The 21,696-nt window shown below is 35.1% G+C and overlaps 1 protein-coding gene across 1 annotated transcript in view; it reads right to left on the bottom strand.

Annotated features, from left to right (window-relative positions):
- Positions 1-4,615: 4,615 nt before the first annotated feature.
- LOC121380944 (ALX homeobox protein 1-like) overlaps positions 4,616-21,696 on the bottom strand; it is a 58,339-nt gene continuing 41,258 nt past the window's right edge. The window contains exons 3-4 of the mRNA XM_041509989.1: positions 12,826-12,963; positions 4,616-6,225 (exon numbers count right to left, since the gene is read on the bottom strand). Of these exons, the coding sequence (XP_041365923.1) occupies positions 5,848-6,225; positions 12,826-12,963 (516 nt within the window). The 3' untranslated portion in view covers positions 4,616-5,847. The remainder of the gene's footprint in view (positions 6,226-12,825; positions 12,964-21,696) is intronic.

Raw genomic sequence — 21,696 nt, 5'->3', positions numbered from 1 at the left:
GTGAATAAATTTAAATGGCAGAAAACTTTGGAAATAACCATATGTGTAATTTGTATTGACAGATAAGTTTATTAGACATTAATATTATTTAGTTTATTTTAATAAAAAGTTTCGGAAATAACAATTTAATTTTATATTTGAGAGAGATATTTCGGAAATAACAGCAATACAATTATAATTTGGAGAAAACGTTTTGATATAATAAAACAATCCTAATTTTGAGAAAGGCAGCGAAAATAACAATAAAAAGCAATTCTAATTTAGAGAAAATAAAAGTAATGTAATTTTGATTTAAAAATACGTTTTGGAAATAATAATAACAATAATAATAATAATAATAATAAAATAATTTTAATTTAGAGAAAGTTTGCAAACATAAGAATAAACAATTCTAATTTAGACATAGGCTTTGAAAATAAAACTGATGCAATTGTAAATTTACAGATGTTTTTTAAACAACATTTATGCACTATTGGAAAGGAAAGGAAAGGAAATGTTTTATTTAACGACGCAGTCAACACATTTTATTTACGGCGTCAGACATATGGTTAAGGACCACACAGATATTGAGAGAGGAAACCCGCTGTCGCCACTTCATAGGCTACTCTTTTCGATTAGCAGCATCTTTTACATGCACCATCCCATAGACAGGATAGCACATACCACGGCCTTTGATGTATCGGTCGTGGTGCACTGGCTGGAGCGAGAAATAACGCAATGGGCCCACTGACGGGGATCGATCCCAAACCGACCGCGCATCAAGCGAGCGCTGTACTTATGCACTATTGTTTTTTAAACAAAATATAATGAGACTAATATTTATAACTGCTTAAAGTAATTTTTGTTTTGATTTTTACAAATGTTTGATATAATTTTCGTCAATTTTTTTTTTAATCTCAATTCTTATTATTTCCGAAACTGTTATACTTTTCATCCTATGTTTACCCATACTAATGTTATCCAACCCCCACCCAAACAAAAACAACAACACACAAACAAAATCGAGTATTGTAAGTCAAATAAATCACTGTAATCAGCACCCACTTGCATTGTGGAAAAATAATATAAATACAAATGTATATAGAAACAGTTAGTATTGTGGAGTGTTTACTAGCACGACTCTCTCCTAAACTTTAATTCACTCATTTTTATTTTATTGACTACATTATAAAAAAACATTTTATATTTAAGCTTTTATCCTTTTTTTACATCTATGTTGGTTGAGGTTTATGTCATAGAAATGTAAGGATCGTACGATGTAGTTCTTTGTGTCGATATTGAAGTCAAAGAAAAACAGAATGGAATTTTGCCTGAATAAAATACACAGTTGTGAATTAAAATGCATGAATATATATACAATATAATATTTCAAAAAGTTAAATATACAAACAAATTTTAAATATGCTGGTGCCTGTTAAATAAAGTGCATGACTGTGTTAACATGAGTTATTTCTTCTGATTGTAAACTCCGTGTGTTTGTTATTGTAAATGAATGCTCTGTCTCAACGGCAACTTACCAATGATTTTACAAGCCAACAAACTCCCAATGGTACGTATTGCAGGTTTAGGAAACGCGTCTTTTTGTCTACCTGCCACTTACATATCCATTATGAATCGACATCAAGAAAATAGTGAAAAGTGTACCTCGCGACCGGCTGGATGTGGTGGAAATAACTAAATAAATGAGCAGAAGAAGAAGCGTTAAGGGGGGTATTTTCGATACATTCTAAATGAATTTGTGTTTGTTTTGTTGGCATGTCGCTTTCAAGTGGTTCATCTAAACATGTCGGTTATTACTGAAAGGACATCGTGCTGAAAGCGCGTAAAACCACGCGTAAGAAAAGCAAGTTATTAGAAAATAGCTGAGCACTCTTATTGATACATACTTGGGCTTCTATTCTTTGGCGCGTTAGCCCGCGTCAAAGCACCGCCATTGCCAGTGGTAAATAGAATGCCCTGTACATGCATTCTGTCCAGTGTTCAAAGTGACAAATGTCTTAAAAATGGGAAGAAAACAAAGTTGACAGTCCACCTTTGTTGAAGTCTCTGTGACTAGCGGAATGACTGGAAAACATATTAATATTACCATACTGCTGGTGTTGCTGACATTTCTGTGGCGCGTTTTTATTAGTCTCAAAGGGACGATTAAAACAGTACTGGGGTCCGTTAGTATGTAGCAATGGTTTGTATACATAAAAGTTATTTTTATTCTTGTCTACAATGTAGCCATACAGTTTAGGAGAATAAAACGTTATTGTCGTTGTTATATCTGTGTATGGGTGTGTGTTGAGTACAACAATAATAAACACAAAGAAGTAAGTGGTGTTACAGGCTTGTTTTGTAGATACAGGGTTCGTGTCCCGCTTAAAGTAATGTTTTCTTGCTTTGTTCTCTTTTGGGGTTTTTTTGGGGTGTGTATGTTGTTGTGTTTTGGGGTGTGTTTCTTTTCTCTTTTTTTTTTTTTTTTTTTTTTTTTTTTTTTTTTTTTTTCTTTTTTTTTTTTGGGGGGGGGGGGGGTAGTTTTTTTTTACTACTGTACTGATTCCAACACAGAGTGAGTGCATCTCTAGGCACAATAGGAGGGTGTGTAGACACAAACAAGGGATGTCACTTCACGGTTGCGATTATGGGTGTGTCTCCCGAGTGTATGACCCCAGTGTATGATTATTACCCGGCAGACATTGCAGGTTCCGTGTACCCCGGGCTCGAGTGACACCGATCTAGCTGTACCGAGAGCAGCACGGCTCTCTCAAATATTTCCACATCAAAAGGGAAATATTGCGACTTCATCATTCATCTCACCATCATCATCCATGTACGTTTGTAACGCCCTAACATAAGGTCTTTATGTTGTTCTTATGTTGTTTTTATTTTGTTGTTGTGTATATAAAAATGTGTCAGTGTTTCGCTAAATAGCCTCAGTTTTGTATTGGTCTTTCCAGGGAGATGCGTGCTTGATGGATTTTTGTTAGTCAACTGACGCAAAGCTTCCTCGGGAGACTGGAAAAGGAATCGTTTCTAGACAGATCGAGACGTAGCTGCAAGCTGTAGGATCGATATCAAAGGGTTGACCCATTTGGGTTTTCCCCATTCCAACCAGTGCCCCACGATTAGCATATCAAGTCAGTGGTATGTGATATTCTGTCAACTGGAAAGTTCTATATAAAAGATGTGTTGCTGGAGTCGCCGGTCTGGTAGCAGCCGGTTTTCTACCTACACAGACAAAGTGTCGAAGTAACCGCTTGTTAGACACGAAATAGCTGTAGTTTAAATAGTTTAAAAGGTAAAGGTTTTGAACACATTGATTTAACATCGGCTATTGGATGTGAAACATTTGGTAATTCTGACATATAGTCTTTGAGAGCAAATCTATATATTTTCCATTAGTAGCAATGGATCTGTTATATGCACCACCCCACAGTCGGGATAAAACATACCACGGCCTTTGATATACTAGTCGTGGTGCACTGGTTGGACCGAGAAATAGCCCAGTCGGTCCACTGATGGCGATCGATCCCAGATCGACAATGTATCAGGCGAGCGCTTTACTATTCGCTCCTTTAATAGTTTAAAATAATCCATGGTGTCGTGAAACAAATATTCCTTTCCTTTCCAGTTTTAAACTAACGCAAATCTTATTAAATGCATGACGTATTTGTTTCTTACCCAAAGAAGAAACTGACTACTATTACCTCATTTACTACAAACGTTGCTTCTGTTGTTGGGTTTTGGGGTTTGTTTTTTTGATAACGTCTACATTAATTTGAACATAGGCGTCGAAAGCGGAGAGGGGGGGGGGGGGGGGGTTAGGGGAAGAGCGGCACTCCCAACTCTGAAACTGGAGGGGCCAGGGTATGTGTTGACAACTATCACCATTTGAAAGGCAATCTAAATATGGATATGTTTTTGTTTTTTTATTCCGATAGTTGAATACATAAGAATGTAGAGCTTATGTTGGTAGAACTTGTTATAATACGACTAGAGTTGATTATTAATATTCTTAATTGTTTAATGACAATTCTCTCTCTCTCTCTCTCTCTCTCTCTCTCTCTCTCTCTCTCTCTCTCTCTCTCTCTCTCTCTCTCTCTCTCTCTCTCTCTCTCTCTCTCTCTCTCTCTCTCTCTCGTATAATTTAATTTATTGTATCAAGTGCAAAGAGATAACTCTTGGTATTTTGCTGTTAGAACAATCTAGAATTATCTCTCTTAAACGTTTTTCTTTTACCTTTAATTTTGATTTAACGACGCACTCCACACATTTTAATTACGGTTATATGGCGTCGGATTTAATGTTTAGGACCATAGAGATAATTAAAGAGGAAACCTGTTGTCACCACTCCGTGGACTACATTTTTCGATTAGCAGCAAGGGTTCTGTTATATGAACTGTCCGACAGACAGGAGCATTGGCTGGAATGAGAATAGCTCAGTGGACTTCGAACTATGGTACAGATTTAATACGAGGCAACTTTAACCCATTGAGACAACACCATTTCCAATGTAAGAATTCTTTAACGACGTACTTCAATCATAGATGCACGGGGGCTAAGCCTTAATCAATAAAGTTCTCAAGAAAAAACCTTAACCACAGATACAAAGAAAATTAAAACATTTGAAAATTATGAACAAATATTTATTTGGACACAAATAACAGAGAAACAAACAAACGTTTTTCTACATGTACATCCATGTTATAACATAAAGCACGAATTCAATTATTGGACGGAAGTTACCATCAAAGACATTTAAATTACACAAGGTGTCCCCTTCCGTCATAGATTCCGTTGCTTACGACATCGATTTGGTTGCTTACTTCATCCGGCGATTGTTATCGTCTGTTCTAAGTGGCCTCTGGATCTCCTGTCAATCATCGTTAACTCTGGCTTGGACTTCTGCCGTACCGATATCTTCCGTTAATGAACGGCAAGCACACCGCATGCTTCTCTTGACCAGCCGTACAGAATCGTTGCCTCTGCTATAACTAGCCCGCGTGGTGCGTATGTCCGTTCTTCTTGTTTTACAGATGCAGTGAAAGTCGAGGCCATGTACTAATTGTGCACATTTCCTCCGAACATACATTTTAATTGTCATTAAAAACAGCACACCGTGGTCAAAGGGCCTGGATAATTGCAGTCCAACACACACCGATAATTTTAATACGTAAGTCAATTCCAGCCATTCCGTAACAAGCAGTCTGTTATTTAAATCCGTAACGGATACAGCCGATTGGCTGTTCTCTTACAGACGTGCACTAATCAGAGCTAATGAGACGAGGCACGTGCGGTATAATTACAGACTGGGATGGGTGGAGGATCCACGATTTGGCAGAAGTCGGTTTGAGCTTTTTTGTTGTCAACACGAGGATCAGCTGTCATGTGCCTTCTTCATACACAATTAGTCTTGTTAAACCAACGCCAGACTTGGGTTTGTCTAAGAACTTGGGACGTTTACCCAGGACATGTGTGATTGGTCCGTCGGTAGGTGTAAACACATATCATGTGGTTGTCTGACTTTCCACCATCATTGCAGACGTTTCATTACAACCAAATTGCCGTCTGATCATCTTGTGGTAATCATTAATTTGCAATTACTATATACAACGAAATTGTTTTTTGTTTTGTAGGGTTTCTTTCAAAACATATCCATGCAAACGAATCTTGTCAATGATTGGACGTGCTTAATTCCCGGAGAAACATTCGAGAAAAAACGATATTTTAGAATATGATAATATATTCTACACGACTGATTCTTGAAACCAAGAGAAGGGTTCTTCGTTAGCACGAATTTTTGCCGATATTTTGAATCCATAAATGTTGATAGATGAGTTGAAACAGCTTTGTGTTTCGTTCTTATTTTCCATACGCACTCAGTATCCCCATGGCAACGCTGTGTTCCCTTGCTTTGAGGCGCAGGGCCGCGATGCTGGAACTTCGACGCTCTGTATCTATTGGAGGGTCCAGGGTCGTCTGAGCGTGGTTGTAGGAAAGTGGTGGCGGTGGTGGAGACTGGTGTGACGCCATTGCATTCGGGTGTGACGTCATTGCGTTTGGGTGTGACGCAATCATGGCGTTTTGGTGAGACGCCGCAATCATGTTTTGATGAGCCAACCCCATGAAGGAAGGGAGGTTATTCTGGTTGTTTCCCATCATGCACGAGTTACCCATCTGTGCCATTGTAGTCATCTGGTACTGGGAAGATCCGTTTGGTGCCCACGGATTGGGTTGAAACTGAAATAGAACAATATATATTTATATGGTGTTATAAAGTAAAGAAACGGCAAAAGCTGTAATTATCAAGATTATTCTAATAATAACTAGGACCAGTTTCTTTAAAGGTTTATCCAAAAATAAGAAGGCACAAATATACATGTTTAATGCCTGTTGAATTTGTTGGCATTTTTATGCTTGAATACTTTTTTAATCGGTCTAGAATTTTGTGTTGTAAAAATAAACAAAACAACAAAAACAACAATACAAAAAAAAAAAACATTATTTGATATTTAGAAGCGCAAAGAATTTTTATTTTTTTAGGCTGTGACAAAACGTGCTTAGTGCAAATAGGTAGCTGGCTTTAAAGAGACATTCCCGAGTTTGCTGCAATTTTAAAGCTGTTATCGACTAACAGATACTTTTTAACGATTGTAATTACATATCAAATATATTTGTTCTGTATAACATATTAGTGGCTGTATATTAAACGTGTTTCTGGTCGTTCTAATATTTGTAAGCCTACTAGGTTAAATTTCATTTTATTTCCTATTTTTTCGTACGTACAAAATTATTTGAAGACAAACTCCAGTTTAGGCTTCTTACAAATATTAAGACGACCAGAAACACATTGAATATACAGACACTGATATTCTAAGCATATTTAATATGCAAGTTTAAGCATAGAAATATTTTATAAGTCAGAAACATCTTACAATGCAGCAAAGTCAGGAATGTCCCTTTAACCATGATTGTAATCGTATGTGCATTGTATTAGTAAATGTCCCTGACCCAGTCAGTGCTCGACGACTGTATATCAAAGGTCGTGGTATGTGCTGTCGACCATGTCTATGAGAAAGTACTGTAAATGGAAAAAATGCAGATGGTTTTCACTAAAACTACAAGTAAAAAATTACCAAATGTTTGACATCAAATAGCCGATGATTAATAAACCAGCGTGCTCTAGTGGTGTCGTTAAACAAAAAGACTTTACCTTTGTATTAGTAAGCGATGCAGTGAAGTACCTGGCAATAACACACCCTTACGGTATTGTGAAATTGTCCTAAGGACTATATCTTGTGAATACCTGAGAACTTGAATATAATAAATTGTTTTGTAAATGCTTTTGGCGTCGAAATTACAGAACCGACAGGCAAAACTCTAATTTTAAAAGCACTTTACTACCTAATACTACGGCCCGATTATACAAGTGATAATGTCGAGTTTAATTTAATTGAGTTGATATCGTAAACACGGACACAGTATGACGAGTACACGTGGCTAAACACGTGTACGTTAATAACCAATTATCAAATATACACGGCTAGTTAGAAAAGTTAAATACCCTAAATCTTACTCTCTTTTTTTTTTTTTTTTTTGTGGGGGGGGGGGATTAATTTTGATAATAGACATGTGTTCAAGTGTCGATTATGAGTCATTATAGGCACTGCCTCACCCGTTCGTGAATAAATAATAAATATAGTCCGCTACGGCCTTGAAAAAAAGACGTCTAGGACCACTTGTTGAAGCTGCGAGTTTTACATATTATATGGAGCAAGCTTCGAAAGAGCCACGTCAGAACTATAAGTCGTAGTGTTTGAACTCTTGCCATGTACGTGTTTACGCCTTTCTTTAAAAGCCTTGAAAGGAATTGCTCCCGTGACTACGACCATCGCCAGATATGTGACTGCCTTCTTGTTTTACACGCCATTGTTTTGACAGGGCTGTGGAAAGGAGCCGTCTAAAACCTATCTCTACCTCTACATCCGACTGCCATATGGTTTCACGAGCAAAGAACAAGAGGCCTTTGCAAGGGCAGTATGGAAATGGAAATTTTGTATATCTGGTTATTTAATAAGAAATGGATGTGTCTTTGTGTTAAATGTAATTAATAATAAGACGACAGTGACGTCAGAACCGATCATAGGATTCTGAAGATGCGCATCATAAATGTGATGCGAATTATGTTAGTAGTGATATCTAGTGGCTTCACGTGATAATACGCAACTACAAAACCATTTTATTGCTGTTTTAAATCCAGTTAATACACGCAATCTCGAATAGCGTTATTATTTAACCATTTAGATTGCATCACACTCTATTGTTCTTCCTCTTGCACACCATTCATCCACACCATTCGTCCACGCCATTTCGTCTACACCATTTCGTCCACACCATTCACCATTCGTCCACACCATTTGTCCACACCATTCGTCCACACCATTTCGTCTACATCATTTCGTCCACACCATTCACCATTCGTCCACACCATTTGTCCACACCATTCGTCCACACCATTCGTCCACACCATTTCGTCTACATCATTTCGTCCACACCATTCACCATTCGTCCACACCATTTGTCCTCACCATTCGTCCACACCATTTGTCCACACCATTCGTCCACACCACTTAGTTGTGGTCGTTGATCTAGGTAACACAAAACTGTTTGAACTTCATGCCAAGGCAGTTGATGACATAAACTGATAGCGAAAACAAATAAATGTATTAAAACTGCAGTCGTGTTTTAATTTTGCTATATAATATGATTTATACCTATTCCACAGTCATCTGTATAAGTGAGCCAACTGGCCTTCGAGACTCGGTTTAATCTTGATAGTGATAACCTTTAATGATTCCCATTGGTACCTTGGCAAGCAACCGATGTATTTTGAGTATGTTTAACTTTCATTGGTTGTTTTTAAAGCGTTATACTTTGTACGAAATAAACAACACAAACATTTACTTCTAATAACAAATTTTCTTTTGTAGGTTGTCGGAGAAAGGAAAATATTTAAAAAAAAATAAAACAAAAGATTTTATACGGATTTCTGTAAAGCATTTTTATTATAAGGTACTGTACCATATATTTAATATTTTAAATATTGTTATACTGTTAAATTACAGTAATTTTGGTATCTTGTATAACAGCAATATCACGTTCAAAATATTGGTTCAAGACGCTATTAACACTATTTTTCGGAAGGAAGGAAATGTTTTATTTAACGACGCATTCAACACAATTTTGTACAGTTATATGGCGTCGGACATGGTTAAGGACAACACGGTTAATGAGAGAGGAAAGCCGCTGTCGCCACTCTTTTCGATCAGCAGCAAGGGATCCTTTATATGCACCATCCCATAGACAGGATAGCACATACCACAGCCTTTTGTATACCAGTTGTGGTGCACTGGCTGGGACGAGAAATAGCCCAATGGGTCCATCGACGGGGATCGATCCTAGACCGACCGGGCATCAAGCGAACGCTTTACCACTGGGCTACGCGACACCCCCTAATTTTTGGTTGATTATATGATATATTTTATGGGGTTGGGTAGGTTTTTTAGTGGGGTTTTAATTGGTATTATTCGTTTCTGGTGGGGTTTTATGGTGAACCTTTCCTTTTTCGGGGACACCATCGACAGGGCTGCTTTTCACATTCTTCTGTTTTTTCCTTCTTCATTTTTTTATATTTATTTTCCCCAGTCCATTCTGACCATGTCAAGATTGGGGAGCCTTGAATTCATGACCGTACAACAAAATGATATAATTTATATACAGGTACGTATATCTAATTGGTGGTATACTAATGTTATACAGTCATATATAATAATTTAATACATAAATGCATTTGTAATGTTTCTGTATAAATTATTAAAGATTGACAAAAAACTAAACAAATTGCTATGACTCATATAATGGAAAGGACTGGGAAATATAGGTAAAGAAGAAAGAAAATATAATGGTTAAAACACATAATAATAAATTGATAAATAAATAAACAAAACAAATAAATAAACAAATAAAATATTTAAATAAATAAATAAATAAATATATTCATTGGGGGTTTAAATCTATACTAGCGCAAACCGAAAAAGACCTGGAATTCGAAACAAGCTATTGTTAGGAAATAAGTTTCAATTAAAGAGATTAAGCCATGGTGTCCATTAACCATTCTTAATTCAATAATATCCATTTACAGCCCCCCCCCCCCCCCAAAAAAAAAAAAAACATTTAAAAAATTTAAAAATCAATAAAAAAATAAAAAATCGCCAGACCTTTATTGCAAGAATAGTCAGGTTTTCAGAAATAATTCGATGAACTCATGACACCCGACCTTCACAAGTTTGCCTCTAACATTTCAGTGCTATAGACCTCATCCGAAACATTTCACTGGAAGTGCAAAATGAAATATATACGTCTGTGTATAAAAGGAACACATCCGAAATTCTCGGTATACAGAGGTGGTTTGTTATACAAGATGACCTTTGTTTAAAGTGCTCTAGTAAAAGAGTCACATTTGTTTTCCCATTGATGGCAGTCTCCTAAAGAGGGCCTCAGATATGACTCTTGCTTTACTACAGTTCACCATGTCCTCTCGAAGTATGGCAGTTTACAATGGCGCTGGTTGTCCAACATGCACAAACAATCTGACAATTCCATCAACAATAGACACAGCAGGAAAAATGTCAGTCAGATATGGATACAAAGAAATAAAAACTTTCTATAAATTTCCCAACTGGGCGATAACATTGAGGCAAGAGGTGATTATGGCAGGAGGTCCGGTGGTTCAAAGAGGGTCCCGTTCCATTGTTAATATTGTCAACCCCGAGAACCAAGCGAAAGCCGGGATAAAGCTGGTAGAGATATTCTCCCACTATTTGGTTTCCCAGCGGTGGAACCCCTTCATAAATATCGTGTCCGGGCTGTTTTGCACATATTGAAATAGTTCTAGAGAGATTTGTGTTTTCTTTGATTCGATTCGTTACCTCTTCGCTCGGGCGGAAGAGGTGGTTTCCAGAACTAGATAAATGAAAGTTTGGTTCAAATAGTTTTAGATTATTGTGTGTGTGTTTCACAGATTTGTACTTGTTTTCATTCTGTAAAGTATTCGATTAATTATTCTTTCGAAGACAGTGCAACACTCTGGTTTCTAGAACTGGACAAATCAAAGACTCTTTTATTGTAATGTAAACGTTTAAGGGGTTTATATTTTCCTTGACTCTGTTAAGTGTGGTCTTTTGTTTTTCAAGTATAGTGATGATCTCTTTAATGTGGACACACCAAAGATTGAATAAAATTACTACGTATGAGTCTGGAATATTTATATGTTCCGTAATTCTGTTAAGTATCTTGTATAAAAGACAGTGCAATATTGGAGAGGTGGTTTTCAAAACTAGATAAATCAAAGTTTGGCTAAAATGGATCTACATGTACTTGTAGATTATTTTATTTAAGTCTGACAGAGTTACCTTTCCTTTCATTCTGTTTTAGTGCGGTGGGTGGGGGGGGGGGGCGGTCTCAAAGGTAGTGTAATACTAAAGAGGTGGTTTAGAAAACTAAGTGAATAAACATTTAGTTAAAATGATAATTGTTCTACATTATTATATATAATTGTGCGTTGTTTATATTTTCCTTGGATTTATTATTTTCCTTATTAATATTCCAGGAGAAATCAGAATTGAAGAGGTGGTTTCTGGAATTAGAAAATGAAAGACTTCTGATAATGGAGCCATTTTTAGATAATTAAAATATCCCTAATTATTAAATCAAACGAAATGTTTCAGATTTTCAAATATTGTCAGTTTTTAATGTCAAACTAAAATTAAAAAAAGAATGAATGTTTAACGACACGCCAGTAAATTAAAATTAAAGAGCTAAAAATTAGAACATTAAAGTCAGAAAGGGCTCTGATAATAAACATATACGCCAAGCTTATTATTTCTATGTTAAACAAAACGATGAAACCGTTAGCTTATCTCTAAATTATGTCTTTACACAGGACAGAGTCTATGGTGTATTTCACAATCAAATACAAATTAAATGCCGAAACAATTGTTCATCTGTACATCTATCCACACGAGTTGTTGCCTCTGTGAAGTGGAATTCCTTTTCTTATATATTTGAATTCTCAATACAATCAATGGCACGTCATATCAGTGTAACCGGAAACTGGGTTAATTAATCCAATATTAATACCCCATCTGTACGGTTTGGTAGGAAATGGGGCCACGGAACAATAGCAAAACTCAAAACCCTTAGTTTTTTCGTGTCTGTGTTTCATGACATGTAATAAGATAAACATCCATATTTATTAATTTGTTTTTCTGATATAAAAAAGGGGCATAAGAGATGGGCTATTTGAACTAAAATATCTTAAGTGGCATTTCTGATAGAACTTAAAGAAACAGAAGAGATGGGCTAATAAAACTAAATTAAAATATCTTATTAACTGGCTTTTCTGATAGAACTTAAAGACGCAGAAGAGTTGGGCTATTAGAACTAAAATATCTTAACTGGCTTTTCTGATAGAACTTAAAGAAAGAGAAGAGATGGGCTATTAAAAACTAAAATATCTTATTAACTGGCTTTTCTGATAGAACTTAAAGAAACAGAAGAGTTGGGTACAGAAATATAGATTTTTCTCCATTTGGACAAAACGGGCACTTTTAATCTAACTCTTGTAGTTTGTTTTGTTTAATGACATTAGTAGAGCACATTGATATATTAATCATCGGCTATTGTATTTAATCTAACAGAGACACTGTTTTGTATTTTTCTGTGTGGTAACTACCACACCCGTTATGTATGGTACTGGATGGAAAGAAAAAAAGGTAGTACCTGAGAATATCCGTCGTGACGGGCGGGGAGCGGCATGTCGTAGCCGTGTGTGGCCGCAGTGGCCATCGCCCTCATCGTCTGCAACTGACCAAACCGTTCTCTCTTCCGCCATTTCGCTCGGCGGTTTTGAAACCAAACCTGTAAGACAGACGAAAAAACATTGTTTAATTTGTGTTTTCACTATAATCACACGCGTCAGTTAAATAAATCTGATTTAATTTGTGTTTTCACTATAATCACACGCGTCAGTTAAATAAACAGACTTGATGGAAATGTCGGGGCTGGACGTAGCCCAGTGGTAAAGTACTCTCTTGATGAGCGGTCGGTCTAGGATCGATCCCCATCGGTGGACCCAGTGCACCACGACTAGTATATCAAAGGCCGTGGTATGTGCTATCCTGTCTGTGGGATGGTGCATATAAATCGAAAAAGAGTATCAGGCCTAGTAAAAGATAAATAGTCGTCAGTACAATACAAACTAAAACCAAACAAACGCATCTTATTGTCAAAATAAAAATATATCTAGACAATCGCGTATTAAAGCTGCTCAATGAATTAAAAGTGATATTTTAAAAACAATCTAACACTTTATGTATACGATATTGTATATTTATATTAAATGGAGAGGCTGTTTTATATTATAATTTATATTATGTTCCTGCAGATATTTATATTAAAAAAATAACACTTCACTGTTTAAACACTAAAAACTATTCTAAAACATTTTACGAGTAAAAAGCCAAATCAAAAATCATGATTTATTAAGTGTTCTTTTTTACTTTTTTTTTTAAAACGATTAAAAATTCATTGAAATAGTGAACAATGACATGTGTAATAATCTCAACCTGATTTCTTATTAGTAATTTCAGTATTCCTCAACGTTTTATTTCTAGAATAAATACGCATTTCTACTTTCTTCATACCTCACCAAATTAGCTTGAGATAAAGTAGTTGCACATGCAAAAGTATTTAGTGGGGGGGGGAGGTTCGGGTTGTGAATTGGGGGTATGTGAGGGTTTTGTTGGGAGTTTTGTGGGGGTTTGCTGTTGATTTCTTTAGGGAGTTTTGTTTGAGGTGTTAGATTTTTTAATTTTGTTTGTTATCGTTAATTTTGTTTGTTGTACGTTGTTGTTGGGAGGTGGGTTGGGTTTTTGGGGTGTGTTGTTGTTGGGTTTTTTTTTTTTTTTTTTTTTTTGGGGGGGGGATATTCAGAGGGATTGTTTTGTTGTTGGTTTTGTGGAGCGGGTTTTTTTTTAGGATTGTAGGGGGTTGTTATTTTTGGAGCGACCAGTTATTGCAAATAATACAGTAGCAATAAAAAAAATATCAATAATGTGTCAGGTATGTTTAGAAAGTATTGATACTGTTGCCAAGTGCTGACTACACACGTCAGTACTTAAGACAGAACAGGTGCACTTGTTGCTGGACGTCCGACCCACGGTAAGTAGACGTTGTCGGCTGCTACTCGGAACAAGCGGGTCAGTGTCTGCGGACCCAGACGACACTGAAACGTAAGTGGATTACTTCTGGCCGTCTGACCGCCATTAGTGGCTGCCTCCACCTGCAGAAACCTTACTTTCACTACGGAAGTTACTGACATCCCGATTTTATTTCACTAACCAGTGATGTCTGCCCTCGTTTTTTCCATGTTCACCCATCGCACTATGATTGACTGTCTGTCTATCTTCCATCCATCCATCCATCCGTCCATCTATCCAGTCATCTATTCATCCATCTATCCATTCATTCATTTATTCTCCACCCAACCATTTATCCAGTTATTCACTCATGTACACCCACATGCACTGATATATAACTGTCTGTCTATCTTTCTATCGTCCTGTATTTTGGGGCGATTTATTATTTTTGAATCAATAATACACTTGTTGACCCTTCCCCACTCCCAAAAGATGAAGGTAAGTGTTCGTGCAGGAGTGTGGTTTAACATCAATTCCTTCTTTTTCTTCTTTTTATTTGTTTGTTTATTCATTCATTCATTCATTCATTCATTCATTCATTCATTTATTTATTTATTTGTTGTTGTTGTTGTTGTTGTTGTTGATGTTCGTGTTTTGTTTTGTTTTGTTTTGTTTTGTTTTGGGGGTTTTGGGGGGGAGTGGGTGATGGTTTTTGTGGGGGTTTTAAAAGTATCATTCTTATTTAAAATTAAGACACTTCAGTTAATCATATTAGATAACACAAATTTAAAAACAACCACAATTAGTATTAATTCTATACATCAGTGTGGGTGGATATATAACCCGTAGTATTGTACGCACTAATCGCGGTCTATCTACAATTATATGATATATGTGAACGTCTTGTAAACACGTGTAACAGTGGCCATGGAACGAGTCGCCATGTGATTCCAATTCCGCCGCTCGGGTATCAGATATACGTTGTAATTGACAGCTAACCGTCCGTTTATTTTCTTTTAAAATAAATGCCTTATTCTATTTATTTGGTTAGCACGTGCAGCAGCTAATTCCGTAACCCTTGTTGGCGATGGCTTGGCCCAGGTAGACTGTTTTCCCTTTACAAAGGGCAAGATGGCATGTGCTTGAATCTGGCGATCGTGTATACGTGGCGTTCCCGGCATGGACCAAAGCAAGGCAAGAAAGGTTGGAAGCCGGCTACTTAATCCTCCGTTTATGCACCGCAAGGTAACGTAGGAGTTCCCGTGTTAATCCATCTGGAAGATATTGTTAAGTTACATGAAACCTCATTGGTTAATCAGTCGTGAAAATAAAAGATCTGTCGGTGAGGCTGATTGGATCATTAACTTACGCGATGCGAGGGATACCGTGTGTTAAGCAGTATGGAATTCCTTTCGTCTCGGTTTTGAAAGATATGTCAAATAATATTTTGGGGAAGAATTGTAAAACGTCTAATTAAACAAAAATCGCTAAAATAACTGTGACTTAATATTTAGATTAATATTTGTTATTATACAACTCAATATAATATAGGGAACAGGGTTTCCTCTGATGACTACGTGTCCGAATTATCAAATGTTTGACAACCAATAGCCGATGATTAAGGAATCAATGTGCTCAAGTGGTGTCGTTAAACAAAACAAACTTTAACATAAGGAACTGGATGCAAAACATGCACAAACAAGACACATACAAACATCATAACATCATATTATTCTGACTAAATAAGGAACAATTATTGACAATACGTATATTGTCATTAACTAACTTGTATACCGCACCAGCATAGGCTGGATTTTTGTTGCGCATAATAAATATAATTGTTTCTTTCGTACTCATACTTGTAAATATGTAATTAATGAAAGGTCTAAAACAATGTACGTATGTCAAGTGGGTAAGAGAAGAAACCTGTCGATATTATATAGGCCAGTTTTTTATAGACACGATAGCACTGGTTGCAACGTAACACCATTGGTGCTAAGAATGCATGTTACTTAAGTTTTTAACGTTTCCGTTTCGTTTTGATTCCAGCATTCGAATATGTTTGAAATTAACACCTTGCCGCCCCAAACCTCTTTCAAAAATCACATAGTGCTTCCTTTAAAACTGCATAAGCATTACACACTAATGCGTTATCACCGCTCCTGGGGTAAGAAATCTCACAGGGGGTCAGCTGGTGTCAACCGTAGACGTTTATTTCAGACGATCCTTCAATGATAATGTCAAAATGGGGATTTTTTCCACAACAAGAAAACAGAAAGAGTCCTCAAATTTCGCAAAACGTCACAGAAGTAATGGGCAGAATCTTGTACTTGGCAGACAGTTTTCAATTTAAAGCAATTAACTTCGCCTGTTTCCTGATGGTCATTGCGACGAGAGTTCTTAATGGTCCGATAACTCTAAACGTTCATCTGAAATGAACACCTCGCTATAAACACGTGACACGGGCTGTCAAACGGCAACTCAATTATTGGCTAATTAACTTCCTGGGCCCACACAATGATAAGAATCGAATGAAACTGTATCTTTAATTGAATTATGTGATACCATCTATTTACAGACGTACTCCGAGAAAACACTGAAGATTTTCACTGATCGACAAAAAGCATTGCCTGTTTGAGAATAGTGGCTCGGGCATATTGAGTTCCAAAGTGTCATGTTTGGTATATGTAATCAATACATCAGATACAATATTTATAAATTATTAGTGAATAAAGGTATTTTAACTACGTGTCTGTAAAACAGTTGTATGGCTTGATTGTGTCAGTAGTATTTAAAATGTTTCTGGTACACACATTAATTGCAAAGAATATTGATAAAATCAAATTTGTATAGCTATTTTAAATAATCAAAGTATTTCATATTTTGAATATCTATGGAGTACTATATTCATAAATAACACTTTTGTTAAATCGTATTAAAATATTCGTACTCGTGTTATTAATATTTTGAATTACGAGTATCTAAAATCATTATCTCACAAAATAAAGACTAGAATCTGATTGTAAATATGATTTACTTTTTTATAGTCAGTGTTTTACTACAAATATTTGTTGCTATTTTCTGTAAGCATAAAACACCTTTTGTGAATCTTTTAAAGGGACAGACCCTAGTTTCAACCCGTGAAAATTAACACTAAGTTTAGTTAATCTACAAACCTGTAAAACATTTGGATAAAGTTGCAATTGGGTGAAACATGAGTCTGTGACTTTGAAATGGTGAAATACTCTCTAAAAACAGACTAAAACTCGACTCCATAACTGTTTCTTCACATCCGCACGTGCGTGTTTAAAAATATGAGAAATGCATTTTGTGATATTAAAAACACCAGGATGACCAAAAACACTTCGAATGTACGGAAATGGATAATCTAAACAATAAAATCTAAGTAACGTATGATTTCATTTATCAAAAATTGCTCTAATAGTCAAAAATATGCCTTATTGTTTAAAAATTATATTTTCGTTTTTTAGAATTGACAAACCAAATTACATAAAAAGATCCAGTTTTGAGTTAAATGAATATATATTTAAGCTACGTGCGGCATAATTTTCAGAATTTTATCTTACCCTAATTTTAAATAAAAGTTATTGTCTGTATATTGGAGGTCAATAGACTTCTTAAAATGTCTGTGGGACTTTATTAATACAGACAATAAAATAAGAAAAATATCTACTTTAAAAATCTGAGTATATCGTCAACGTCCCTAATTGCGTTACGCTTCAAACTCTGTTCGGTTTATTTCCTCGTGCACGGTTCGAGCAATCAACATCCGATTTGTTGTCTGCCTGTCGTTAATTTTGAGTTTTTTTCTTCAAATTTCTAGAAAATTTTAATTAACAATAAACTTCAGACAAGTAAGTATCAAAATACAAAACTTTACAAACCAGTGTTTTTTTATTATTATTATTATTATTTCTTAAAATTACCGATATCGGGTCAACTTGACTGGTAGAAATTGCGTTAAAATGGAGGAAGATGAAGTAACATTTGGTGCATGTCACATGACCTCACACATGCCAGATCAGCAAGGCTAAATAATTTAATTTAATTATGATTTTCATTCCCCTGTTGTTAAATTGTTTCAGTTATTATATTCGATTTGTAAAATGTATGCTGCATTTGTGTGCCCCTGCTGTAGTGAATAGTAGACATAGTCCATTTACAACAATTGTAAATAATTTTTGTGAATATTTTGATATTTAGAAAACACTGGAAGCAAGTAAATGTGATTGACATTTTACACGTGTCGCGTGTCTTGGTTTTAATCAAAGTGAACATATAATATTTAAAGGTTATAAATAAATAAATAAATAAATATATATAATTTAAAAATGAATAGTGGTGAAACATTAAAATGTACCTAAAGCACACACTTCTTTTTAAATAATCCATAACCTTTAATATTATATATATATATATATATAGATATATATATATATATATATATATATATATATATATATATATATATAGGTAGCTATATATATATATATTATATATATCATATATATATATTATATATGATGCTAATATATATATGTATATATATGTAATATATATGTATATATATATATATATATATATATGAGATGTATATATGTATATATATATGTATATATATATATATATATATGTATATATATGTATATATGTATATATATATATATATATATATATATATATATATATATATATATATATATATATATATATATATATGTATATATATAATATATATATATATATGTATATATATATATATATATATTATATCTATATATATATATATATACTAATATATATATATCTATATATATATATATATATATATATATATATATATATTAAAGGTTATGGATTATTTAAAAAGAAGTGTGTGCTTTAGGTACATTTTAATGTTTCACCACTATTCATTTTTAAATTATATAGCATCTGGTTTGACCACCTCGATTCTCTGCACTGCAGAATAGAATGAATAGAATAGAATAGAATAGAATAGAATAGAATAGAAATAGAATAGAATAGAACAGAATTTGAATAGAATAGAACAGAAATAGAATATATTAAAATATATTAGACTAGAACAGAAATAGAATAGAATAGAATAGATTGGAACAGAATAGAATAAAAATAGAATAGAATATATTAGAATAGAATAGAATAGAATAGAATAGAATAGAAATAGAAATAAAAGATAATATATTAGAATAGAACTAGAAAAGAAATATAATAGAATAGAAATGGAATAGAATAGAATGGAATAGAATATAATAGAACAGAACAGAACAGAACAGAACAGAGCAGAACAGAGCAGAACAGAATAGAAGAGAACAGAACAAAAGTTTATTTGCCAATAATGGACTGTACTGGGTTTAGTTGGGTATCAGTTATATGTCTTATTCATAATATTATATGAACACGAATATGTTACTTTAAATTCATATTGTTCTTGTAGTATACTGTAACACGTGTTGCTACTGCAAATAGCACTTTTAAAATCGCTTAACATCTTTAACAAAAATCGACCCTGGATGACCCTTACACCGATTCCTGACAGGGGTTCGGCTTTCAAAGCCTATCTTGTGTTTATCCCGTCTAGCTTGGCTTGCGAGTGCATGTGGACATGGTTGGAAACTAACGGAGCGTGTAGCTATCTCCGCACTCTAAAGAGTTCTTGTAGCAAGTTACATAAACTATTCCAAATTTATTACATTCTACTACACTGGATACCACTGGAAAGGATACTACAGGAAAGAAACTTTCACTTCTTACTTTCATAAAGGGTCTAGCATCATGGAACACCTGGCGAGTGCCTACTATGAATAGTGTGGATTCAGACAATTTGTGTCAGAGGTTATACCCAGGGCGGACATGCCTGGACCTTTATTAGATGTTGGACCGGCCTCGGTGGCGTCGTGGCAGGCCATCGGTCTACAGGCTGGTAGGTACTGGATTCGGATCCCAGTCCAGGCATAGGATTTCAAATCCAGATACCGACTCCAAACCCTGACTGAGTGCTCCGCAAGGCTCAATGGGTAGATGTAAACCACTTGCACCGACCAGTAATCCATAACTGGTTCAACAAAGGCCATGGTTTGTGCTATCCTGCCTGTGGGAAGCGCAAATAAAAGATCCCTTGCTGCTAATCGGAAGAGTAGCCCATGTAGTGGCGACAGCGGGTTTCCTCTGTGTGGTCCTTAACCATATGTCTGACGCCATATAACCGTAAATAAAATGTGTTGAGTGCGTCGTTAAATAAAACATTTCTTTCTTTCTTTTCTTTCTTTCTTATTAGATGTTGGCGTGTAAATGCGGATTGGCGTTGGTATTTTATTCATTCTGTTCTCGATACAATCACCAGCGAAGATAAACGCAATGATTACAGGGTTCGAACGTAAGATTTTCTTAAATACGGCAATTTGAAAGGTTTTTGCCTCAGCGGTTTTGGATTAGACTACAGCAATTTTAAACAAGTAACTTTTGAAATAAATTAATACAAAATTAAAAACAAAATGTTATCCCTTCAACTGACGGATTTGTTTTTATCCAGCTTAAAAAACAAAGAAAACAAAATCAGCCATCGGTAAATCCTCTAACTTTCGGTAATTCATATCGCAGCTACGTCAGTTGCCGTCGGTTCCGCTGTTAAATTCGAGCCCTGATATTACTATACATGGGATGACCGTGCTTAAACCTTGAGTGATGAGAGGCACATTACAAGACTTCCTGTGTCTGATATTTCTAAAAGGGGGTTCCAACAGGTGTTGTTTAATAGACATCAGTCAATCAATATGTTAACCATTTATTTTCATAATTGTATGAATCATATAAAAAAAACAAAAAACATAATGCCAAATATTTAATTTCATTTTATGAGTGTTGGAAATATGAACCATACCCTCCCCAGTTTAAACAATAAGTTTGAAGAACTGTTCTAAGTACAGTGGAATCGTTGTAAACAAGATAACAGTATGGTATTTTTCTTTTATAAGCATTTGATCGCATCTCAAGAGTTCTTATTCCATCATCGAATGCGCGAGGTTTTCAATAAATGATTATACATGTACTATATTAATTGATGATTCAAATATAAATTTTATGCTATTAAGAACACTCTCTGTATGGTTTAATAAAGATGTTTACTATGTACCATTAAATAAAAATGGTGGTGGTGGTTGTGAGAATGAAGTCGATGTAATGGTTTTACACATCCACAATGAGTCGTTATAACTGACTCTGGGTACAATGCGGTACCCAAGAAGCGAACCCAGTACCTTCTAGCCTTACGTTGGCTAGACTACTACACCATAGAAGCCGTCGTAAATTTGTTTTCAAAATATCTTTAATTTTTTTTTATAATACAGATGTTTCTGAGCTAAGGAAACGGCATCACTAACCATTTGGCTTGTTATATAACATTGATTTGCCTCCC

Source organism: Gigantopelta aegis, chromosome 9 (assembly GCF_016097555.1).
Source record: "Gigantopelta aegis isolate Gae_Host chromosome 9, Gae_host_genome, whole genome shotgun sequence".
NCBI lineage: Eukaryota > Metazoa > Mollusca > Gastropoda > Neomphalida > Peltospiridae > Gigantopelta > Gigantopelta aegis.
Note: the sequence above shows the minus strand (reverse complement) of the source record. Positions and strands in the feature narration are given on the sequence as shown.